The sequence below is a fragment of the Lipomyces chichibuensis genome (assembly GCF_038497645.1).
Source record: "Lipomyces chichibuensis strain CBS 12929 unplaced genomic scaffold V1513scaffold_46, whole genome shotgun sequence".
Classification (NCBI taxonomy): Eukaryota; Fungi; Ascomycota; class Lipomycetes; order Lipomycetales; family Lipomycetaceae; genus Lipomyces; species Lipomyces chichibuensis.
In genome coordinates, this window is record NW_027117498.1 from 1 (window position 1) to 24514 (window position 24514).

The following is a 24514-nucleotide window of genomic DNA, read 5'->3' on the forward strand; positions in this document are numbered from 1 at the left end:
GATATGTGTTGATTAATGACGCGTTCTGGTTCACGTGTTGTCGAAGGCGCGTAGTCCGACGCGTCACAATATTTCCTCATTAGGCATGCTAGTTGGCCAATATAGAACAACGCTAACTTAATTAGGAAATGTAGGGTAACAATTTAAAAGGTAGGGTAACGTTTAATTTCATGCTTCCATAGTAAACGACGAATGTACCGTCGATTTTCACTAAAGCACAACTTTTTCGATTTTTTATTTAAAAACAAAATAATACCATTATCCGTATTTTTGAATGCGACTAACATATTATTTAATTTTAAGCCTTATAGCTGCAAGATTGGTGATGCTATAACAAAGTTGTTATGGCAGGGTACGATTGTCGGGACTAACCTTTAGTGACCATAGTTAAGTTGTCACCCTCCTGGGATTCGGCGTGACTCGTTGGCCCCGCACAGCGATAACAAACGTTCTGATGACTACTTAAAAGATAGATTGTATTTTAAGATGGTTTAGTCGCAGAATAAAACAATGACAGCACAGATAATTATATTTATTAATTTACTATTACATGAACCAGGTCGATGAATAAATAGAACCATCGCTCTCAGTTAAAAAGCACGCCTGTCTAGCGCATATGCATCGTCAATGACGTACAGTCCTGTAACCAAAACATACACTTCCAACCAATTAAACAAATCTAGATCCAAACAAACACCACCATCATATTACATCACGCCGAAATTTAACCTAATGTACAGTATCGTTTGAACTAATAGAAATCGCCTTGATCAAGCATGGCTTCAGCGACCTTGACAAAGCCGGCAATATTGGCGCCCTTGACCAGTGACGGCAGGCCGTCTGTCTTTTCAGACGAGTACTCGATCGCGGTGTTGACGCAGTTCTCGAAACACGTGACCATGATGTCCTTCAACTTGGCATCGACTTCCTCCCGGGTCCACGAGACCCGAGCCGAGTTCTGGGCCATTTCGAGACCAGAGACGGCGACACCACCACAGTTGGCGGCCTTGCCAGGAGCATACCAGATACCCCCCGGAGACTTGATGCGCTCGGACTCAAACACATCAATGGCTTCCATTGTCGAGCCCATGTTCGATCCTTCGGCGACGAACTGGCAGCCTGCAGCGACCAGCGCATACGCCTCTTCGCCGGAAACTTCGTTCTGGGTTGCGCACGGCAACGCGATGTCGACCGCGCCAACGTGGGTCCATGGGCGTGCACCGGAAATGTAGTTGAACTTGCCGGGCTTAAACTTGGTGTCGAGAGTCGCTAGTTCCTGATGCAAAAGCTTGATATTCGCAATCTGCGAGATCTCCTCCTGCGTAAAGCCTTCGGACTCAGACGACGCGAGTACGTAGGCGCCCTTGGAGTCCGAGAGCGAAACGACCTTGCCGCCGAGCTCTATGACCTTGAGCGCGGCGAACTGGGCCACGTTACCGGAGCCGGAAATTGCGACGGTCTTGCCGGCAAGCGAGTCACCTGGGTTAACATAGTCGATCATCTTCTCGACATAGTAAATGAGACCGTAGCCGGTGGCCTCGGGACGAATGAGCGAGCCTCCCCACGTGATGCCCTTGCCTGTCAGAACGCCTTCGAACGCGTTGCGGTAGCGTCTGTATGCACCGAAGAGATAGCCGATCTCGCGGCCGCCGACGCCAATGTCGCCGGCTGGCACGTCAGTGTCAGGCCCGATGTGGCGGGAGAGTTCCCTCATGAAGGCCTCGCAAAACTTGCGGATCTCGTTGTCGGATTTGCCCTTGGGATCAAAGTCGGCGCCGCCCTTGCCGCCGCCCATGGCAAGGCCGGTGAGTGCGTTTTTAAAGATTTGCTCATACCCGAGGAATTTGAGAATTGACAGGTTGACGGTCGGGTGGAATCGGAGGCCGCCTTTGTACGGCCCGAGGGCGGAGTTGAACTGGACCCTGAAGCCGCGATTGACCTGGAGATTACCAGCGTCGTCCTGCCAGACCACGCGGAACTGGATGACCTGTCGGATGAATTAGCTGCTTGCCAGTCTAGACGATCTCACGGGAAATGCATACTCTCTCGGGAATGGAGACGACAGGGAGGACCTTCTTGAGGTTCGGCTTCTTCTCGAAGAGGGTCGAGTTTTCCAAGGTGAGCAGAAGCTCGTTATATGCTTGTTCGAATTCAGGCTCGGAAGGCAAAACCATTTTATGTGGTAGTAGTGTAGAGTGTTGTCAGAGAGCACGGAGGGAAGACGAGAAGCGGCATCGCGAGACAGATATATAAAGAGTCAGAGTTGGAAGAGTAATTTGCAGTCGAGTCATTTACATTGCTGCCCAATCTGGAGCGGGGGGCGCCACACTATCCAGTGCCGCGAAAGAAAGAAAAAAGAAGCGGCAGCTGATCTATGCGCCGCAAAGGCAAATTATTTGTCTTTCTTCGCAGTCGCAATTGGTCCACTAGCCAATCCCTGAAGTGGTGACTCACTGCATCGCGAATTGGCTATCTCTGTCCAGTCAGCATGCAATGTGAATGACTACAGTCCATTTTTCAGCACCCTAATGAAATTGACAACACATGAATCTTAAATTACATTCTTACATACGCTAAACAATGCCACCGACTCTTAAGTGAAGATTCCGGCTCGAGGTGCGGTCAGCAGCAAGCATGCGCCACCGACGTAAGTGTGAGTGTGGTCGGTGCGGCGGACATCTGACGCAACGAAAAGATTTATTTCTGACGACCCACCAAAGGGGCCGAAGTGTGTGTGTAACGTTTGTGCTACGGTAGCTACCCCTGGATTGCTTAAAAAAATTTGTTGCCGACGCCGATATCGGGAAGGCCCCACGGGTCTACCCGCACCGCACCCTTCAAATCATGTAGCTGTCCAATTTGTTTCTAACATGCTATCCACAACCACAATTGTGGTTTATTACTCGTGAGGAACTGTATGTTACAGTCGAGAATGTTTCCGTACCGCTGGAGCCTTCTTTCCCGCCCTTATATCATCCATCCAACGACTGATGCACTGGACCAGTGAATCGATCTCAGAAGTGCTGTTGTCTGAATGCAGACAAACCCGCACTCTTTCTGCGCCTTTGGGGACTGTCGGTGGCACTATAGCACGCACGACAAAACCAGCATCCTGGCAGCAACGGGCAAGCTCTCGCGGATATGGAGTTACGAGTGAAAAAATTGAAGACTTCCCTGGTCTGGGGGGCATCTGCATTAAGGCTGCACCGTGCGCGTCAGTTTGGACTTCAAGTTGTTCTAGGCGACTGTCGAAATGCTGGATTAATTTCCAGAGCTGACTCCGTCGCTGCTCACAATGTCTCATTAGCGATCCCACACTTTCGGCAAAAGAGTAGTACGTTACATTTTCTGCCAGTCCAGTCCATAGAAGCTCGTATGATGACCTTATGGCGGCTAGTGCAGGGTATGACATAAAGGTCGAGTATATCAGGGGCCGTGCGTAGTTAATCAGATATTGCTTCGTTATCTCGGAGCACAAAACAATTGCTGGTTACATAATGTGAGAAACATGTAGACTGAAAGTGCAGATTCGGCTGCCACAACATCTACAAGACTTACCGCCATTGCAGCTCAGAGCTTTCCCAAACGTGTGCACACGGGCAAATACCCTATTTTCCAGTCCGAGCTCGCAGACAAGCCCTGCACCCTTCGCACCGACAACTCCCGTTGCGTGAGCTTCGTCTACAATCACGTACCCATTTTTCTTGGGAAGCAACTCATCCACGCACCGAACGATATCCACAAGTGGCGCAACGTCGCCATCCATGCTGTATACAGACTCGAGTCCAATAAATACATTGGATTTTCCAGATGCAATTGACGTGTTTTCTCGTTTCACAGATTGTAAGGTTGCTCGAAGACTAGCAACAGAGTTGTGTGAAAACGACACTCTCGTAGCCGCCCTCGAAAGTCGTATGCCTTCATGGACACTTGCATGGATATATTCATCGTATATTACAATGTCACCAGACTGAGGCACGGAAGCGTAAAGACCCGAATTGGCATCAAAACCGGAGTTGAACAGCAGCCCAGCCGGCGCGCGATGAAACGCTGCGATATCCGTCTCGAGCTGCTCCGCGAACTTTGAATTTCCATCCAGGAGTCGCGAGCCTCCGCTGCCAAGGTCGAAATCGCCTCTCAGACGCTTCATATAGGCAGCACGAAGCAGCGAAGACGATCGCAGCGATAGAAAGTCATTGCTAGAGAAATCAGTCGAATTGTCGCCTGCGATGGTTAGTCTCCGGAGCCCAGACCTCTGTCGGCGCCTTTCAAGAGTACGCCGCATAGACTCTGTAAGTGTTTCTTCCGACATCTTCTGGCTCCAAGAATACCAAATTTCATGGATGGGGGCTGCAAAGCGTGAAGTGGATCACTTTTAAACTTCAGACACAGCGCAGGCGACGCCAATCGATAAACCCTAGCCCTCGAGACCTCGAAAGAGCGCAATTCATAAGTTGCAAGCTTATCCCATATTTAACCACTGACAAGATGGATGTAATTCGTTCAGCCCTGTGGAAGAGCCTTCATTCTTATCAAGTGTATGGCGCAAATACAAACGTCGGCAAAACTATTGTCTCTACCGCGATTTGTAACTCGCTGCGGCGAAAATTCCCAGACCAGAAGATATGGTACCTGAAGCCTGTTTCGACCGGACCTTTGGCGGAAGCTGACGACTGGTATGTGTATTGTATTCACCATGTGGCTAAACCTGGCCACTCGTTAGTTCTCTCCTAGCTCATCGAAAGCTTTGCAATAGCCATGTCGGTAAATTTGTCAGCGGCATTAATGCTGATTGCTTGTTTCAATTTGACGAACCCGTCAGTCCTCATATAGCAGCACAACAATCGAGCGGCAATATTCCGTCAGATTCTGAGGTGCTGCAGTCGATCTATTCCAAAATGTCTCAATACGCTGACCGCGCACCTGGCTGGGCCTTGGTTGAGACGGCTGGTGGAGTTCATTCTCCGGGACCGAGTGGAACTTCCCAAGTAGATCTCTATCGGCCGCTCAGACTTCCTATTATCTTAGTTGGCGACTCGAATTTGGGCGGGATATCGTCGTCTATATCCGCATTCGAGTCGTTGCATGTTCGTGGCTACGATACGAAACTGATGCTATTATTTTCCAACCACAAATACAAAAATCATGAATACCTAGTCGACTATTTCTCCAAAAGGAATGTCACTGTGCTGTCTATTCCCGCTCCTCCCGAGTGGCAGCCCGACGGCGGTGACTTCCAGCGGATGTCTGAATATTATGATGCATTGAGTGAATCTGATCCAATGGAACACGCTCTCAGTCTCTTGAAGGCTAACCATGAGAGTCGAATTGAAAATCTCGAAAGCATGGCGTCGCGAGCTAGCAGTGTGCTATGGTATCCTTTCTCTCAGCATCAGTCCATATCGAAGGCAACCATCACAACCATAGACTCCGCTTATGGTGACCACTTCCAAACGCTGAATACTTCACGAGAAGACTCGCGCCACCCTCTTCTAAATCCAACGTTTGATGGGTCTGCCTCCTGGTGGACTCAAGGCTTGGGACATGGTAATCCAGAATTGTCACTGGCAGCAGCATACGCTGCCGGTAGATACGGACATGTAATGTTTGCCGGGACCGTCCACGAGCAGGCGCTTACATTAGCTGAAACCCTGCTAGGTAATATGCGGAATTCACGGCTGAGCAGAGTGTTTTACTCCGACAACGGCAGCACGGGAATCGAAGTTGCCGTGAAAATGGCTTTGCGAGCATCCGTGGACAGGAACGGGTGGGATGCATCCGCAAAGGACCTGGAGGTTATTGGGCTAAAGGGAAGTTATCATGGTGACACTATTGGAGCAATGGACTGCTCGGAGCCGTCTGTTTACAATGAGAAAGTAGGTTGGTATACAGGTCGAGGATATTGGTTTGAATATCCTACTGTGAAAATGGTGAATAGCACTTGGATTGTCGACGTGCCTGAAGCACTTAAGCCAGAGCTGGGATCGGGTTCCGAGTATCGATCGGTCAGTGAGATCTTCAATCTCTCTGATCGCCAATCTGAACCACTAGCTAACCGATATCGAACCTACATTAAAAAAGTCATAACGAAACTTGTGAAAGAAGATAAACGAAGGTTTGGAGCGTTGATACTGGAACCAGTCGTACTCGGAGCCGGTGGAATGATAATTGTGTGAGTAGCATTCCTTTCAAAGAAGTGATATTCAGCTAATTATTGTCAACAGAGACCCTCTATTTCAAAAATTGCTGGTTGAAGTTGTGCGCGAGTCCCGGGATGTATTTGAATCGGGTCGCTTGGACACTCGTGCCGACTGGACCGGTCTGCCCGTCATTTTTGACGAGGTTTTCACTGGCCTCTATCGTCTTGGCCGGTTCAGTGCGGCGTCGTTTATCGGAGTGGAACCGGATATTTCCGTTCACGCTAAGCTTCTAACTGGCGGAGTGGTTCCTCTCTGCGCTACCTTAGCCAGCGAGAGTATATTTGAATCATTCGTTAGTCCAGATAAATCGGATGCCCTGCTGCACGGTCACAGCTACACGGCCCATGCCATTGGCTGCACGGTTGCTCAGGCCTCAATCACTTCTATGCTTGCGATGGAAAGAGATCGTTTTTGGGATGATTTCAAGGCTCAGTGGCAGGACTCAAGGGGTCCAGAAATTTGGAGTATCTGGTCTAGAGAATTTATCGAGAAGCTCTCAAATGACCCTGCTGTCGCGGGTGTAATAGGACTCGGCAGTGTCCTAGCAATTACGCTTAAAGATTCTGCTGGTAGCGGTAAGTGATATTTGCTGCGACGCGGTCGACTTGGTCTAACGTCATTTAGGATACACATCAACCATTTCGCAGGACCTGCAGTCCCGTCTGGCTCAAGGAAATGGACGCAAATGGAATATCCATTCACGCGTGCTCGGGAATGTCATCTACTTGATGTCAAGCTTAACTTCGACAAGTCAAAATATCCGGGTCATTGAGGAATTTGTTGAAAGCGCTCTGCACTGTAGAGTGTAATTTTGTTTCATGTCGTTGATCATATCCCAGAACTTAAGATAACGATTGACGAATAAATGAAGACGCGCATAATGGTTGCCAAGGATGGTTGATTTGATAGCATGATCGCATTAAACCCAATTGCACTAAACTGAGCGTACTAAGTAGTCAATTTTATTACAAGAAGACTTTTTCCACACATTCGGTTGGCACATTGTGGAAGTGGTAAATATTCTAGGCTTACCAAGTTCCAGCTATGAACTTCTTGCGTCCACAGATATTTGTGCGACATAAGGTCCATATCCACTTGTCTTCGTTATTCCCAAAAGCTGTTTAAGTGCTTGAGGCTAAGTGACGCCTGGGACTACTGAGGCAGCTGTAATGTATTTACCATCTTCATAAGTTATCGTTCAAGATATAGTGGGATTGGACAGTACAGTATATTATTACAGACTCATATGCCTGATCTGACTCAGCCCGTAGCTCATGCAGACCCACGCAATGTATTGAATCTAATCTGGAGATTCAATGACAATCACATAATCCTTCCTGTAGAATCGTCTCGGAAGGACTTGTACCGAAATAAGAAGTGCGTATAGACATGCGGCAGCATGGCTGTCCCGTAAGCCACAAATAATGTCATATCTGACCAATTGTTCACTTCTGATCAACCGCTCATTCGCATTAGACCCCAATTGCCGGGTTCCTGGGGGCAAGCTTCTCACCAGACTGCTTCAAACGCAAGTTCGTTGTCTTGTCGTCTTTGCAGCATATATGTGTCCTCAACAACTCAGACACTCGGGTTCCGTTGACCACCGCGAGCATCCATATGAAGTCCGAATCCGGAGTATCTCAACTCGGTCTCGGAGGACAAGCCACGATCCAGGAACGGCATGCCACCAATCTCATTAAATTAAGTCATCTTGTGCGGACAACGGTAAAGTTTGTTGATATGATTCCGGTGCTGGAAGCGTTTAACGATGGCGAGAAGGGGGTTGCAAGTGTTGTATTACGACGGCGGGCCCTGTCTGATGACGGACGATTAGCATGCGGATTTACGTGCCCGGTTTCCCGGTATTGACATCAGGCGCACGATTTCGTACACTAGCGGACATTTAGTGGATATAATTAGCAGCGGTGGCTCAGCCCCGATTAATCACAATCCATAGAGCACTTAGCGCTCCGATCAAGTAGAAGCTTTACAAGAAATGTCAATGTGAACAAACTCAATGTTATGGCCATCAGGATCGTGCACAAAAGCACCATAATACCCCTCATTATACTCCTTCCTGATACCGGGAGCGCCGTTATCCTTGCCGCCACTCTTAATGGCGACTTGGTACCATTCTGCTACCTCGGATTGCGACGACGCCCCGAATGCAACATGGGTTGAGCCAATGGTCTTCGACGGGTCTGCAAGTGTCAGGCCGAATTCCGCAGCACGAGGGTTGCTAGCCGGGGCGTAGTATACGAATTGATCTGTCCCTGTCAGTATTCTTTTTCCATGCATCATCCAACTACCTCACCCACGAAACATCCAACAACAAGCAATCACAAATATTGAATCAAGCGCAAAAGACATACCATAAGCAAACGAAACAACATATCCGCAAGCAGCAAGCACTGGATCGTAGAATTCTCGCGATTTCTTGATGTCGGACACAAGGACTGCGACGTGGTGGATCGGCATTCTTTCCTATTTTGCTTGAATCAATACAAATCAATCGGGTTCAGTCTGATCGTAGCGTTCGGCAGTGATGGTGGAAATGGACCGAGGAGAAAGGAAATAATGGTGGCTTTATATCATTTTACTGTAGCCCCGCGTCCTAACGCGACGTGCTGACGCTGAGTTTAACTCAACGCGTGTCGGCGACGCGATGTCACATGGACCAATCAAAAGCACCGTATTCACGCTTAACGCGAAAACACTCCGGGCTCCTGGCAATTAACCCAAAATGGAAGAGACTTGCTAGCGTAATCCAGAGGTCTGGTGCAGGCGTGCCTTGAATGGACAGATTTTATATTTTTTGTGGATATTAAATGAGCAATACATACATATGAGTAATACAATACACAATACACAATCACTGATTAATAATCAATACAATATATTTCAGAATAAGATTGACGACTTATTCGCTATTGGACGGATATGCCACGGATGTCGTGTCATAAAATGTTTCCTTTATATTTCGGATACTCACGAATCTGCTGAGAATATTCCCACTGCCGCTTTTATCGTTCGTGCCAGACCGTCGGGAACCTCCGAACCATTGCTGGCCAACCACGGCGCCGGTCTAGAATTAAGGTCGTTAGCGAGCTCGACATGGCACTAAGAGCAAGTTTACTCACGCATTTGTCGTTGATATAGAAATTTCCAGCCGCATTTCGGAGTTTCCTACTAGCTAATTCGACAGCTTCACGCGACTTTGCGTACACGCTTCCCGTCAAAGCGTAATCCGTGACAAGATCAATAGCGTCCATTATACTCTCATACGCCTCATCCTCATATACATACACCGACAACAACGGGCCAAAGAATTCTTGTTGGAAAACATAGTGTTCTGGATCGCTTGCGACCACGATGGTCGGGGACACATAGTAGCCGACCGAATTGTCTGCTGTGCCGCCCACAAGGATCTCGATTTTCTCGTCATTGGCCAGCGCAGTCAAAATGTTTTTGAGTTTGTTGAACGAGTGTTCATGGATGACAGGGCCGATGAATGGCGTCAAAGCGGTGGGTGCGCCCATCGTGAGTGACTTTGTCTCCTCGACGAGTATCTTTTTAAACTGCGGCCAGGCAGACGCAGACACGTACGCACGTGATGCGGCCGAACATTTCTGGCCCTGATACTCGAAGGCGCCACGGACTGTCGATTTCGCTGCACTGGTCACGTCGGCGGAAGAATGGATCAGATGGAAGTTCTTGCCACCGGATTCGCCGACAATGCGCGGGAATGAACGATATTTCGGAAGATTCGCCGCGATTTTCTTGTAAAGTTCTTGGAACACGACTGTGCTGCCGGTGTAGTGTAGTGCTCCGAAACTTCTATATGCAAAGATTAGTGCCGACTAGTATTTGAATCGACAAAAAGGAACGAACCTCGCGGACAAGACTTCGGAAGTGACGGTTTCTGCGTCGCCAGGGATGAAGTTAATGACGCCATCAGGGAGACCAGCCTCAACAAAAATGTTGTACAGCAAATAGTTCGACAGCACAGCATACGGCGACGGCTTCCACAGCACTGTATTACCCATCAATGCAGGCGCAGCGACAAGATTCCCGGCAATGGCAGTAAAATTGAAGGGCGTGATGGCGTACACGAACCCCTCCAACGCACGATACTCCGCCCGATTCCACACTCCCGGGGCAGACTTGAGCGGCTGCTGCGCATACAGCTCCTGCGCATACAGACAGTTAAACCGCAAGAAATCAACCACCTCCGCAGCCGCATCAATCTCAGCCTGATATATGTTCTTGCCCTGTCCGATCATCGTCGCTGCCAACAACTCGTACCGGTACTTCGTCGCGATCAATGCCGCGGCTTTCAGAAACACAGCCGAGCGCACACTCAGCGGCAGGGACTCCCATTTCCTCTTTGCCACTTGCGACGCCACAATCGCCTGCGCAACATGCTCTTTCGACGCCTGGGACGTCTCCGCGACGATCTGTGCATGCCTCGCAGGGTTGACGCTCAGTACTGATGTTTCTGTGAAAATCTGGGAGCCGCCAATGACGAGTGGGATTTTGATCGGGAGCTGCGATTGGATAGACGTAAGTGCTGCTTCCAGCGCAGTTCTCTCCGCTGAATTTGGCGCGAAGGAGTTCTGGGGTCTTAGTTAGCGTCGATCTCGCAGATCCCAGCCGTCATCTCGAAATAAATACTCACAACTTCCTCGTTCTCGATCGGAGGAACCTGGAATGAGCCGTAGGATGCCATAGTTTGTTGAATATCTGAGTCTTGGTGACGAGATCAAAAGTGTGCTGAAATCTGAGAAAATTATGAGTGTCTTTTGACGCTGCGGCGTGACTTTTGTCATGCACGTGCTTACCACGTGATGTTTCAGTTGAGCGGACTGAGCGGAATCGTCTACATATTTAATTATTCTGTTGGCTTAAGATTCTATATATACATCACTTAATTACTAGGCACATATGTTAGATCATTTTATGTACTATTTGATCGAATTGTAGGGCATCATCATGCCGTAATATCAGGGCCCTATATCATGTCAAGGGCTCTTGGGTTAGGGGAACTCAGAAGACTTTCGGGTAGTTAAAATTATGCAGTTATTACGCTCATCAGGATCAGTTTATTGCATCAACAACCAAATCAGCACTCAACCTTCTCTTCCGTCCAGAGTCCTGTTACTTGATGTCGCTCGAAGTCTTCAAGGCACCGGCCACGCCGCAACAGGAAGGTGTGATTGGGACACCGCGTCGGAAGGGGCGATCTTTGCGGACTTCGCTGGCGCGAGTATGTTTCTATTGGTAAGATTTGCTGAGTGTTGGCTAATGTGTTTCTATTTGGGGCGTTAGGGTGGGAGTTCTTTCAAGCAGGTTAGTTGAGATTGTTAAATTTTGAGATTGAAAAGTAGGCTAACACCATCTAGAATGGTACAAGCGGTTTTTTACAATTACAGTTCATCTTGACCAGTGCTAATATTTGCAGACTACGATTACTCCGAATTAGATGACTTCGCAAAAGTATTTGAGACAATCGGCCGGTCGAACGATCCATTTGCAGTCGTTCGCGGTTACATGCGGATCGCGGCAAATAGGTACGACCCGGTCTCTCTCTCGGCACTATTTGGTACTAACTAGATAGGCTCGATAAATTAATATCAACAGACTCTCCACAAGACGAAATCGAGACATGGTCGCTCGAACGACGGACGTGGGCGCTAATCGATATTCTCTACTCATATCGCTCCGCCCCAGCGAAACTACCGCTAAAATTATGGAAGTTGACATCGAACACGATCGCCGAAGAATCGTTTTACCGACAAAATAAGCCCGCGAGGGAAAACTTGCTGGTGATATCGTGGCTGCAGGGGACGTTGTCGAATCCGCCTGGCCCGGAGTTAAGGGGCGTAAAATGGCAATTAACGCGCGCACAGGTTAAGCAGAAGAAAATATCTGGGTTTGGAGTTGGCACGACGACAACAACGGTTGTGAGGATGCTAGACCCGGATGCGCCGTTACGCGAAAACGCGAGTATTCATTCTGAAGACGCAGAGTTTGACCGCGCGCTGTTTCGACATGTCTTTGGACTACTACAGGCCGGAGACTATGAGGCTGCGCAGCAGGTGTGCGAGACCACTGGAAATTATACTATAACAGCGGCCATGAACGGAATGGTCGAGCATCGGGATCCTGTTTTAGACGGAGTTGTGCTAAATCCAGAAGAAACAATCGCGCGGGGTACTAAGCGCAAGGCATTATGGCGGCGCATGTGTCTGCGACTGGCTAGGGCTCCGCAGGCTGACAAATACGAGAGAGCAATATATGGGTTGTTATGTGGTGATCTTGACAGTGTACTATTTGTTTCGGAATCCTGGGAGGCTCACCTCCTCGCCTATGTTCAACATCTCGCCGCGACTGAGATCGAAACATATTTGCGTGCAAACGATAGAATTAATCTCGCCAGCCAAGAGCTTCTGGCGTTTCCACAATCACAGGCTAGGACGATCAGCGACATTCTCAACGGCCTGTCCAGATCGCCATCGCCGATTGTCCGGGCACAGTCAGAGCATCCTCTGCGCCATATCCAGGGCGGGATCATCACCAACGTTGTCGCAAAAATCATGCAAGATGCCCGACAGAAGATGGAGCGCGTGAGAGACGAGATTGAGGATTCGAATATTCTAATGGACGACTCATATTTGCTCCGGGTCCTTGCTCACTTGGCTCTGTTCTTAAAGTCGATAGGTGTGGACGCTGGTGCGGATGAAGACGCTGTTGCTGTTCTCAAGTTTTACGTTGAAGATCTGGCTATTTGTGATAAGGGGCATCTTGCTCCACTGTACGTCGCGCAATTACCAGAAGAAGCCGCGATAGAAGCATATTCGTTCCTACTTGCAGATATTTCAGATCCGAAGAAGCGTGCTGAACAGTTTACCCTGGCCGACAAGTTCGATCTCGACATCCTCAACACTCTAAGGCGGACAATCCAGCGCGTATTTGACGAGCACGAGGACGAATATCCTGCGATCGAGTCTCACACGGAATTGGATCTTACGAATGAATCGCCGGCTGATCAGCAGCTTTCGAATTCGCTATTGTGGTTTGTCGACGCGAGAATGTGGGACGATGTTGTGGATTCGGCAAATGCTTTATATCTCCGATTCCTTCTATCCGGCAAAGTCAAATCTGCAGAAAACCTCCATGCTCAGCTCGCGAATTCTCAGTTATATGATGTCCTGAACGATTTTGAAGAACAAGTCGACTACTCTATGGCAGAGATCGAAGACGCGCACTTCCCGGGCACGAAGTCCCGTGCAGAGTTCCGACAATACGAGGGTTTGGTGCTGGGCGTCGGCCTTATTCGCATGTGGGATGCTGTGTTTTCGGAGAAAGTTCTCGAAGGCGACCGCGCGTGGCGCTTGAAAGCCAAGGATGTGATTGATCGCGTCAAGCCCGCGCTTGTGGACTTAATATGTGGGTGGATGACTGGTGGGGTCGAGGCAGACAAAGTTGATGCCATTCATCGGTTACGAGTTTTGTATATTCCGTATCTTTTGCTTGAACTTCATCGTATTCTCCAAGAGGGCCAGGCAGTTCATAAGAGGTGGGTTGGTTCCGCTGATGCTATGCTAAATATGTTGCTAACCTAAAAAAATAGCTATCCGAAGGACGCGCTGGAATTGGTTAATCTCGTCGCGTCAGAGGAACTTGGTATATACAACTTATTGCTTGAAGGTGATCGGTTAAACGAGTACCTGGTTGCTATTGCGTCAGTCTCATTGGTTGTCGGCTCCGATAGCCAGAATGGTATTTGGAGGGTTTAGATGTAGAATAGTTATGATTAAAACTGTAGTATATTTTAGTGTATATTAGGTGCATATATATCAACTTGTGATATAAAAGACTGATCCAAATGTGATTTGTCATTACTATATCCTATTCATACATGTCGTACAATTACCACCAATCCAAACTATGACCAGAACAAACACCTATCCAAATCCACTGGCTTCCCATCCCGAACGTTCGTTTTTAAAAATACTCCCAATCCCACGTGGGCCGCTTAGACTTGGCAGATATCTCCGCCACAGCCGTCGCCATCGCCCGCCTTCCCTCGCCAACTCGCCAGACCTCATGAGGTGCCTCAACAATACTCCAATTAGTCAAAGCACGCGTGGATTCTGACAATTGTCGCTGATAATCCGCCCAACCTTCCGTATTCTGAATCATATATTGCGACGAAACAACAGCCATTGGGGTTTTCATGGGTAATATCTCCCGCGCCGCGATGATCTCGTATTTGGTGAAGGTGCGCGCCGCGACTTGTTCTTGGAATTTCGCGAGGTTGTATTTCCCACTTGTCGACTGCGAGCGGCCGTAGATTCTGTCTTTCGACGTGCGACCGCCGAAAATCCACCCCATCTGCTTGTCGATGCCGATAGGAGATATAAACCCACGGACCCAATATCCGAAACCGCGCGCGGACGAGCCGACAACAGAAGAGAAGTAGTCTTCGTGGTATGCGTCAACCAGTACGAGACCGTCTACGTCGCCCGCGTGACGAGCGGCGAAAATGCGGGAATAGATAGCGCCGTGGCCATGCGAGACGAGGATCCAGGGACCGCGCTCCCGCAATTGATTGAGTGCATCTGAAAGCGCATCAATTGCCATACCCGCAGACATTGGGGACGGCGCGTTGTCTGAGAATGCAAGACCAGGACGGTCCCAGTAGCAGTAACGATAATTGTAGATCGGCGACTTTTTATCGTTGATGTCACGCTCGAGCCATTCATGCGCGAGTATTTCGGCGGATGTAGAGCCAGCCTCGAGGAAGATGGTCGTTTTGCCGGTGTCATCCTGTCGTCGATTGCAGAACACGTGCACACGGTATTGACCGTCTTGTACATCGACGTATTGACCGGCAGGATTAATGCGTGAATCGTACGCATCGACTGCGATCGAGAGTGTGATCAGGATAACTAGGACGAGGAGCACGATAAATACGATGAGTGCCCACATCACGCTGCACCACTGTCTGCAAGACCTCTGCGCGCGAGAAGAGGACAAGCGACGGCCGATAATGCGCTCCTCTAGACCTTGTCGCGACCGCTCAACCGCGAGATTGCAGGCCAGAACCCATCCGGCAGTAAATATAGTCCACAGCATAACCAGTATTCCAAGCACATTTCCTTCAAGGTGTCGTAACTTCTTTGCACTGAGAATAAAGATGAAGTCAATAAGGAGTAATCCCATCATCATCCAGTTGACAATTCGCTCAGTTTTCGACGGGAGCCCGAACGCGAACAGCGAGACCGCGAGATTGCCGATCGACAAGAGTACCAACATCATTATTAAGAAATTGCCGCCATGAGTCTCGAGTCCGGTGATAGTGAAAAACATAGAGACGAGAAGGAGGAAAAACAAAATCGTGGCAAAAGCGAGAAACAACAGCGACAATCTTCTCATGGTCCGGATCCAGAAATTCCTGTACGGATCCACAGCAGGATCTTCCGCCGAAATCAACAAGCGCGTCCTCTCATCCGTTTCGTCCGGCTCCGGCGTAAGAGCGCGATACTGCTCGTAAGAAGGTCTGTTCTCGGCATGCGTAGGCGGGCTGGCCTTACGAGTTCGCTGCTGCTGTGTTTCCTCTGCGCTTGGAGTGGTCTCGCTCGGCTGAAGGGGATGGTCACCCTCAGACGCGGCCGACTGGTCACGTTGTGAGCTGCTGTTCTTGAACAATCCCATGTCCTCGATAAGATGACAAGTTGTTTGTATTGTCGCTTAATCCGCATTCGACGAACTTTTCAATTCTTTTATGTCTCGCTGTTGTTGAGAATCGATGTTGATCGTTGCGCAAATGACGTCAATTGAAGGCGCAGATCATCACGCGCCTCGGATTAGAGTGCCGGACTGGTTATCGCTTTGAGTGCAGAAGGTAGCAAATGTGCGGCGCTGGAATGAGTTACTTTAGGGACTTGTTAGTAATGACGTCTCTCTCGATATCTTGTGACAATTGAGTTTGGCGTCCTGACAACGTTGATGTTATGTTCAGGGCAGGTACAGCAACGCCATGCTTCCGCCATTTCGTTATTACGCGATAATATTGAAAGCCGGAATTTGTGAGTACCAATATGAGGAATCACCTAAATCCTAAATTATAAATATAAAAACGGAATATTTATTGCAACGATAACTACTGGTAAATCAATACAGACGTAACGTGGGTACAGCGTGGCATTCAATATATCCATTGTAATACAAGCTGAATAATTGTCGTCCGCAAGTGTAGGCGTTGGACTACGCAAAGGGGCCAACTTGAGCCTTCCGGGCGTTCATTGGAATTACATAGAAGTCGGCCATATCAAGTGCTCCGGCCAGAATGCAAGATGCCCTCCCGCCAGAGTTCTCTCATTGCTAGTCCACGGTCTAGTCGCTGCTGTTTTTTTCGCTCGTAGATCAGTCTGACTGCTCGTCTAATCCGAGCTTCGCCATCGCTGAAGTTCGCTTGAGCCAGTGAGATAACATTGTCAACGTCTTCTGAGGTATAAATGAAGTTCCACGTGCTCATGTATGGAGACGTATCAGGATCGACACCTGGAATCTTCTTGTTCGGAATCAGAGGACAGTACACCACCGTGATGCCTAATGAATCAGCAAACGTCCATACAACTCGAGGACAATGCACTCACCTGCGTTAGGAGACCGAAGCTTGTATTCTTCGTCAATTGTATTCTCTTCGTCCGCCAAATGCAGCTCCGCTCTGTCCGTACTCTTTTCCTCTATGCTGCCCGTCCATATGGTGACAGGTCCGAGTGACTTCGCTGCTGCATCAGCAGGTCCTCTAATTTGTTTGCCTTGTGATCTCGACAATTTTTTTCTGCGATCTTTATCCTTCTCCTTCTGGACTTTGTCCAGAGCATCCCTAGTGCTATCCACTTCCTCACTTTCCTCCATCTTTTCTAAATCTTTCTCCATGTCCTCGCCTTTTGGCCAACCAGCTTCCACCGGCCATCCGAGAATTCCACGTCTCTTTGTATAGCCAGCCGTCAGTTCCAGCCACGGCACGTCAGGTATATCCGCTGAAGAGTCAAAAGCGAGAATCATGTCAACCTCCCGTTCCGGCCTAAGGAGAGGATATAATGCCAGATTATTATCCATGCCGGCATCCATCAAGTTTATATCTTTCTCTGTATGGATGCTTTCGGGACAGGATGGCGGCAGATACGACTTCAAGCCAAGTAGATAGTTTGGAATTCCGGCTGGTGCAATTGGATGTACTCCTTTTAAATTGTCGTCGTTCTCCTTAATAATCTTATCTAGCGACTGAGAAATGGATATATCGGGCAACGCCGGCCGAATTTCCTTGTAAAAATGGCTCAAAGTTGCACAAAACGCAGATCCAAAAGTTCCGAGTAACAGCGTCAAGTTGAGCTCTGGAACCGCTGTATCCACGGACACGCCATTGCTCCATTTGCGACCTAAGCTCCACGTTGGAATCCACGCGCAAACTTCCTCGCATCCAACCTCGTACGGTGTAAATTCGAACCACTGGAACCACGACTCACGTTTCTTGCGCTGTTCTATTACCGTATTGTCTGGATGGATTGTGGACTGATCTGTCGCTTCAACTTTAGCTCCTGTTGGCCCGAATTCATGACGGACGGCTGTGTAGATCGGCATTGCTACAGCGCCAGTGTCTACTATACGACGTTGACTCGAGATTTTTAAGTTATCTCTATCAACTATGAGTTCGTTGTTAGGCACGAGCAAACGCGAAGAAAGTAATACGCCGTATATATCTGGTAGTGAAACGCTAGTGTAGTTGTAATGCAGCTTCTCAATGATGCCATGCAGAAGAAACTTATCCGTAGGAGCTGTCGTAAATAGTTCCATAGCAGCAGGTAGAAAAGCAATGTGCACGCCCGTTCGCGCTTTGATATGGTCGATGAGTCTAGTTGCATCGCACTCCGCGAGGGTGTAGAATAATGCCATTAACCACGTAGATCCGCTGACACCCGCGAGATAGGTCGTGCAATCCAACAGTCCCGTTTCCTGCAATGCCATGATATATCCACCAGTCGCAATCATAGAGCGGTAGCCGCCTCCAGATCCAGTAACCGCAATTATCGGAATATCCCTCTCGTCAATGCTCGACACGGGAATATCTAGATATTTTGCCAGTCCTTTCTTTGTAAACTTTGCTCTATTCTTCCGAAATTTGACTTCCTGGTTCGACAGTTGTGGACCTAGCCGTACATATGCCGGAGACCATGCAACCTCGGGGTTGAGTGTGATATCAGCACTTTCCTCTATGATTTCGAATCCTAGGGAGTCATTGCCTTTTGTATCCATGATTGATTGAATTTTCCTCATCCATGTAGGTAGCAAGATAGAGTGGGACATGGAATCCTTCATAGTGTCTACTACAGAATCCCACGAAGTGTCGCCGATAGCAGCCATAGTGGCTTGTAACTGGTTGTAGTATTCGAATAAACTAGGCCATGTACCAGATCCGGTCCCCTTTCTTGGCAGTTCCTCATTCATAATCAGTGACCCGTTATTCTGTAAAAATATAGTTGCTGTACCGAAGGCACCACCTGCAAAGAGAGCGTACGCAGTGCCTTTTTTCCATCCTAGATCAATGAATTTAGTCTAGAATCTGCTTGACTAAGCTTTGATCCGCACCACTTTTTAAAAAGTTAGGACTCTCTGCCATTCTGCCAGACGAACTAAGCCAATTGCCGCGGATCGCAAAATTTATTTTGGTAATATCCCAGTTCACGTGCTTCTTGATAGCAATATTCGTGGTCGCGAGTGCTCGGCCGATCAGTGACCCGGACGGCCTGCCGGATCTAAAACGCAGCATAGTGGCTTCCTACGTCCCAGTTGGGACGATTACTATTGCAATCAATTAATTAATTAATTCAATTTGCAATATTACGATTCCGGGAGTCGATAGTTCGTGCGTGCGAATTGAGAGGATGGACTTTTGGTACGATCTTCCTGATTCCCCGTTCAAATTCGGCAATCGGTATATATGGTTAGGGCACATACACTCTTAATGCTGCCTCTGAAACACCACTCTAGAAAAATCCCAACAATGGTGTATATTTATTGATCAAAGCACTTCATGGACGGTAAGACATAACAGTGTGATATCTGCACCATTATGTCAGAATATTGCGCGATACTTCGCATGGAACTGGATTTTAGATCGCTATGTGTCTATAGTTGCAATAATCTACTCACGCTCCATAACTCTAACTTTATTGCCAATTTGTCCCATCCTACGATTATTCGCCGTTTATCGGCAAGCTGGCGCTCTACGACCGCGATTATAGCCAAGTAGCAATGATAGGTCACGATATATAGAACCTGCTTCACTGCTTGGTCCTCGTTGACATCAGGAATTTAGATTAGTCATTCCGTCTCCAAACTGAGCGGTTATCCGTGAGTGTGCGTTACATCGGCACTAATTCCTGGACTATGGCGTTCCATCCGTCTATCAACTATGGGATAGTTTTGACGAACTTGTTGTGCTTGCCGTGATATCAACCGCCGTTCTCACCAGATGTTTGGAGTCTAACTTGTTTCTGTATTGCGCAGATGAGATTTCAAGGCGTTTAGGCGAATTGTCGCACGAACATGGGAGTTTTAGCGGTAGCTGTTGTTCACCGTTGATCCTGTATTCGCTCTTCAGGCAATGTCTCGGTGTTAGATACCGTCTCAGGACTGCTTACTCGCATTTGGACTTGGTACTTGAAACCGGCGGAGTAAGAAAGTGAGAGCGTTTCGCAATCGATGCAACAAAGATGGACGGATAGTTCCCTATTTAACGCAGACATTATTTTGAGTATCATTTTTTACAGTATTTGTGCCAGCTGCGGAGGCGTCACAGGTTGGCCGGCGATTTCCTAATGAACAGTACCTACGTACATGTGAAATTGCTGGTCCTTGTTGTTCTGATGATACATATGTGATGGCGCTGTGAATCAGTATGTTTGAAGCCCAATCCAAGACTGTCTCTGCTATTATTTAATCTCGCTGCAGTATCCACTATATGCCTGTTTATAGGAATAGACTGTTATACTAATTACTAGCGACGAGTAGAAGCAACCCTTAATGTTCGCCATAATTCCTTGCCCTCATCAGTAATAGCGCTCAACCTTTGCAGGACATCATTGATTTCTTGGTCAGCACAGAGACTGTATGTCCACGTCTCCATACTCTTGTCCTGAAGTTGCCAGGTCGTGAAATTATTGTGATGAACTTGCACGCGACGGGCGTAGCCCGGGCGGATCATTGAGATATGATCACGCGGGTCGGGATAGTTCGCTTTATGTTCGGAAAGTGATTTGGTGCTTTCCACATCTGTGTCTGATTGTTCAGCGAACGGAAGCGGAGTTTCATCGATAACTGCCTCTAGTAGTTCTAGCGAGGAGAATAAGTTTGATAGAGTGAGGTCGAGTTGGATGTATTCTTGCACGGTTGTTGTGTTGCTTGTGGGCATTGTCGACGCGGTGTCCTTGTCTGACGATGTTATTGATGTATTGCGGGACATTCTGATCTCGATAATAGCTGGACAGCTACAGAATACTAGCTAAATATAATTAAAGATCGGTTGCTACACTATTTGCGTATGTATTTAGAATCTAGAAACGGACTGGAATGCTGCCGATGTTTACAGTCGAACCTCTCGCTGTAAATAATTTTGTCAAAACATAAATATTATCCTGTCAAATTTGTTATTTCTCTGTTTTCAAGGCTTGAATAAATATAAGTTTTATTAAATAGTAATTGATAGGAGCAAACATGGATTGAGCTCTCCTGCCGTATATAAATGCGGACGTACATACAAATGCTTGAAATGCAGCAAGCTGCTATAAGGATTACTCCTGTTTGGGTTTAGTTCATACGTCCCGGAATATTAATGGGAGGCATAGACGGATGGCGCCAAATTGTGGAGTTATCGACATGACGAAGTCAACCGCTCTATCTCAGCCTCGACTTTACAACTCGATACGAACATGTCAAGGCCGGGCATGATCCGCACGCCAACAAACACTCTCCCCAATGGCGCATCCTCCATGTCACTGCCCGCGACATCTGCATCCACGGTCGCGCTGGAACAGGCTCTCAAAAAAACAGATATACTTGCACAGCACATCGCGGTATCGTTGGCACGATTAGGGGGTGCCAGTACGACCATAGAGAACGCCATAAAACCAATTTCGGGGTCGACACAGACCTATACGAATATTTCGAAAAGTGAGTCAAGCCTGAGTAGAATGAGATTGTGGTCTGACGGGGGTAGATGTGGAGGCGACGGTTAGCGAATTGGAGGTTGTGCGTTCGTATCAGGCCGTTTTCGAGGAAGAAGAGCCGCGGATACGAAGAGGCAATCTCGAGGTTGTCGAATACTCACAAAGTATATCTCGCTTAAAAGCTGCGATCAAGTCCTTGGAAGGGTCCCCGCTCAAAAGTTCGCAGCAAGTGACGCTGAGAATGAATCAGCTCATCAACACAGCAGTGTCAAACGTACGCGACCGATATCGCAAGGCATTGATTGGTGTATCACCGATTTCAAAAGGTGACAATAATGTGGAGTTTGTTACGGAGATTCCTGAGGCGACTATCAAGGATTTGTCGATAATGGTGGACTTTTTTATGGTGACGGACGCGTCGGCTGCGGCGCCGATATACGCGGACATCAGAGGGAAGTATATTATGCATAATTTGTCTGTTTTATCTGAAACGGCGATCAAGACGGAGATTAAGCGTGTGAATGGGTTTTATCGGAAAGGAACTAGCTCGTTTAAGCTGTATATGGATACCTTACTGAAAGCGATGGTGGTATGTCATTCTGATGCGAACAAATCACGCGCAAAGCTGACAGTGATAGGCTGAGGAGAAAATAATCAGGAAGATATTTAAAGCAACAGCGGACATTCAAGGTGCCCTCACGGCGACTCTTAAAGACCTCGAGAAATCATTCCAGGCAGCCCTGCAAGCGATCAATATAGTGATTCGAAAGAATTTAATTACAGACTGTTTCTACGCATTTGATGTAATTGAGCAAATCCACGCGGCGTCTGGAGAGCTCTTGCTCGCTACGGAAAATCCATTATTCAATCTCGAATCCTGCAGCAAAGAGCTTCGCAAAACAGCACAAGATTCGTTCCAAGAAATACTTCGCCATATCGAAGCAGTTGTGAGCGGGCTGCCGGGCTTGCCAATCGACTTTGCGGTCCTTGACATCACGAAACAGGTCATGGGTTGGGTCATGAGACTTGCTGACTACGATACGACGCTCGCGTCACTTTTGATTCCACTTGGTTCGCCGGCGGCGTGGTCGTTGAGATTGTCATATCAGTCCACGTTTAGCACTGCGACAGGAAGTGGCACGCCGAACAGCTCGTATATGGGCACGGAGATTCTGTCACTTTTTATTTCAGAAATATTTGACGACTTGCTGGTCAATATTGAAGCCAAAGCGCGAGCGCAGTACAAAAAAGTAACTCGCGTTGGTCTACAGGTTATTGCGAACTTGTTGTACGTCGAACGGGCGGTGCGGTCGTCGACAGTAGTATTGGCGGTGCTGACATCTGGAACCGGGGTTGACCGACTGGACAAGGTCCGCAAGCGCGCGTTGAATATGTTTTTGGATGGATGGAAAGTATGCGCGTCGTATTTGATGGACGTCACAATTGTCCGATCCGCTAGCACTGCATCCGGCGGGAAAGGTATCATGAGCTCGAAAGATAGGGATGTGATTAAAGAAAAATTCCGCAATTTCAACACGACTTTTGAGGAACTCATTGCTAAGTTTAAGGAATATAATTTCGCCGACACTGAGCTGCGACGGTATTTGGCCAAAGAGGTCGCGTTTGTTTCGCCGCTTTATCAGCGGTTTTACGAGAAACACAAGTCCGGGGAGTTTAGTAAGCATACGGAAAAGTACATCAAGTATAACAAGTTGCAACTTGACCAGCTTCTAGCTTCTCTTACGTGACGTCGATTACTTGTATTTAAGCTGTAAATTGGATTGATTGGCGTTTGGATGTTTGGACTGTATGATTGGACTTGATGATTGGACAAGCAATAAATTATACGCACAGCTATGCACAATACTGATTAACTACAACAATGGAGACATTTTATCTTTGGCCACATTCATATCATATCGAAACCATAGTTTAGTTGCTCCCGGCAAGGAAGAACCACTTGTCAATCGACGAGTCGATTGGCGCCGGGGCCAAGTTGTCAGCAGCAGGGATGCTGAGGGAGACAATGTCTGTGTAGCCAGATGTGCCAGGGAGAGTGGTATTAGTTAGCGAAATGCCCTTAGGTTCAGTTTTGCCCTCGATGAGCTTCTTCCAGGCTTCCGCGGTCTCGTGGACAATTTCCATGGCGTACTTCTTGTTGCGGCACTCGCCTGAGAAAGCAAAGTGGTTCTCTGGCTTGCCGTCGGGCATCTTGTAGATCCGGAACCATTCGTTGGTGGCACGGAGAAGGCCGGGAAGATACTTCTCGACGTCCTCGATATCGTTTAGCTTGGGCGCGAGCGGATCACGGACGTCAATCGCGATGATTTTCCAGTCCGTCTCACCCTCGTCGAGGAGCGCCATGACACCGAGGACCTTGACCTGCTTCACCTCGCCCGGGTACGAGACCTGCCAGCCTATTTCGCACACATCCAATGGGTCGTTGTCGCCGGCGGCGTGAGTGTCGGGGTGCTCGACGTTCGGGTCCTCCCACGTCTGGGGGAGAGCGCCGTAGTTGTGGATGTAGCCGTGGTGCGGGAAGCAATTGCGGACGTAGCGCAGCTTGCCCTTCTTGATGTCCTGCTTAATCGGGTTGAGAGTCTCCTCCTTCGAGATCTCGAGCTTCGCGTTCGTCCAGCGGGGGACCTCGACAATCATGTTAAGCACGGTCTTCTGTTCGTTGGCGAAGAGCGGGATATCATGGAAGGGCGAGATTGGCACGCCGTCCTTCTCGATGAACAGGCGGTGCTCGAGCGTATTGGCAGCACCAATTGTGCGGGTAGTGTAGCCGGAAGCCATTGCGAGTGTGGATAAAGTGCGAATGTGAGAAGGCACCTGGAGAAGGCGATTGGCGACTGATACGGCGGTGCGGGAGCGGGCAGCCATACATTTATGTCCCTTGCGGCAGAAGTTTTATCACTTTTGGCGAGGTGCACGCTCCCCCTGGCGGCACAGTACAAAAGCCTTACTAAGCGCACATCTGTACAATAAAGCTGTGGTTGTGGTTGTAATTGCGCGCGGACTGGTGTTTAGTGGACCAACGGAACAATTCAAATTCACAGAATGGAACACGTA

General features: G+C 48.3%; 11 protein-coding genes across 11 annotated transcripts; 4 read left to right on the forward strand and 7 right to left on the reverse strand.

The window, feature by feature from the left end:
- Positions 1-513: 513 nt before the first annotated feature.
- V1513DRAFT_452202 (Glutamate/Leucine/Phenylalanine/Valine dehydrogenase-domain-containing protein) lies at positions 514-2260 on the reverse strand. Its single transcript, XM_066899088.1, has 2 exons — positions 2043-2260; positions 514-1987 (listed from the first exon to the last, which is right to left on the reverse strand). The coding sequence occupies exons 1-2, from the start codon at positions 2172-2174 to the stop codon at positions 752-754; spliced, it is 1368 nt and encodes a 455-aa protein (XP_066751200.1). The 5' UTR covers positions 2175-2260; the 3' UTR covers positions 514-751.
- Positions 2261-3227: 967 nt separating this feature from the next.
- V1513DRAFT_384790 (pyridoxal phosphate-dependent transferase) lies at positions 3228-4312 on the reverse strand (the record flags this gene model as incomplete). The annotated part of the gene is made up of 3 exons (XM_066895184.1): positions 3228-3289; positions 3319-3486; positions 3559-4312. The coding sequence occupies 3 exons, from the start codon at positions 4310-4312 to the stop codon at positions 3228-3230; spliced, it is 984 nt and encodes a 327-aa protein (XP_066751201.1).
- Positions 4313-4478: 166 nt separating this feature from the next.
- V1513DRAFT_405216 (pyridoxal phosphate-dependent transferase) lies at positions 4479-7441 on the forward strand. Its single transcript, XM_066895603.1, has 4 exons — positions 4479-4676; positions 4757-6172; positions 6225-6775; positions 6825-7441. The coding sequence occupies exons 1-4, from the start codon at positions 4489-4491 to the stop codon at positions 7007-7009; spliced, it is 2340 nt and encodes a 779-aa protein (XP_066751202.1). The 5' UTR covers positions 4479-4488; the 3' UTR covers positions 7010-7441.
- A 190-nt stretch (positions 7442-7631) lies between these two features.
- Positions 7632-8148, forward strand: V1513DRAFT_452211 (uncharacterized protein). Its single transcript, XM_066899089.1, has one exon. It carries the CDS (start codon positions 7818-7820, stop codon positions 8067-8069), a length of 252 nt encoding a protein of 83 aa, XP_066751203.1. The 5' UTR covers positions 7632-7817; the 3' UTR covers positions 8070-8148.
- On the reverse strand, positions 8092-8979 carry V1513DRAFT_452212 (Glyoxalase/Bleomycin resistance protein/Dihydroxybiphenyl dioxygenase). The gene is made up of 2 exons (XM_066899090.1): positions 8573-8979; positions 8092-8467 (listed from the first exon to the last, which is right to left on the reverse strand). The coding sequence occupies exons 1-2, from the start codon at positions 8676-8678 to the stop codon at positions 8175-8177; spliced, it is 399 nt and encodes a 132-aa protein (XP_066751204.1). The 5' UTR covers positions 8679-8979; the 3' UTR covers positions 8092-8174.
- A 19-nt stretch (positions 8980-8998) lies between these two features.
- On the reverse strand, positions 8999-10990 carry V1513DRAFT_452214 (Aldehyde/histidinol dehydrogenase). Its single transcript, XM_066899091.1, has 4 exons — positions 10879-10990; positions 10092-10816; positions 9341-10037; positions 8999-9285 (listed from the first exon to the last, which is right to left on the reverse strand). Exons 1-4 carry the CDS (start codon positions 10927-10929, stop codon positions 9121-9123), a joined length of 1638 nt encoding a protein of 545 aa, XP_066751205.1. The 5' UTR covers positions 10930-10990; the 3' UTR covers positions 8999-9120.
- Positions 10991-11299: 309 nt separating this feature from the next.
- V1513DRAFT_452216 (nuclear pore protein 84/107) lies at positions 11300-14120 on the forward strand. The gene is given in 5 exon segments (XM_066899092.1): positions 11300-11549; positions 11567-11569; positions 11661-11770; positions 11818-13779; positions 13834-14120. 3 exon segments carry the CDS (start codon positions 11751-11753, stop codon positions 13997-13999), a joined length of 2148 nt encoding a protein of 715 aa, XP_066751206.1. The 5' UTR covers positions 11300-11549; positions 11567-11569; positions 11661-11750; the 3' UTR covers positions 14000-14120.
- Positions 14011-16254, reverse strand: V1513DRAFT_452219 (uncharacterized protein). The gene has a single exon (XM_066899093.1). It carries the CDS (start codon positions 15918-15920, stop codon positions 14208-14210), a length of 1713 nt encoding a protein of 570 aa, XP_066751207.1. The 5' UTR covers positions 15921-16254; the 3' UTR covers positions 14011-14207.
- A 282-nt stretch (positions 16255-16536) lies between these two features.
- On the reverse strand, positions 16537-18719 carry V1513DRAFT_384737 (acyl transferase/acyl hydrolase/lysophospholipase; the record flags this gene model as incomplete). Its single annotated transcript, XM_066895180.1, has 2 exons — positions 16537-16817; positions 16865-18719. The coding sequence occupies 2 exons, from the start codon at positions 18717-18719 to the stop codon at positions 16537-16539; spliced, it is 2136 nt and encodes a 711-aa protein (XP_066751208.1).
- Positions 18720-21164: 2445 nt separating this feature from the next.
- V1513DRAFT_452225 (Cullin repeat-like-containing domain protein) lies at positions 21165-23519 on the forward strand. The gene is made up of 3 exons (XM_066899094.1): positions 21165-21443; positions 21490-22028; positions 22078-23519. The coding sequence occupies exons 1-3, from the start codon at positions 21203-21205 to the stop codon at positions 23185-23187; spliced, it is 1890 nt and encodes a 629-aa protein (XP_066751209.1). The 5' UTR covers positions 21165-21202; the 3' UTR covers positions 23188-23519.
- Positions 23263-24386, reverse strand: V1513DRAFT_452228 (inorganic pyrophosphatase). Its single transcript, XM_066899095.1, has one exon. It carries the CDS (start codon positions 24323-24325, stop codon positions 23372-23374), a length of 954 nt encoding a protein of 317 aa, XP_066751210.1. The 5' UTR covers positions 24326-24386; the 3' UTR covers positions 23263-23371.
- Between the last annotated feature and the right edge of the window lie 128 nt (positions 24387-24514).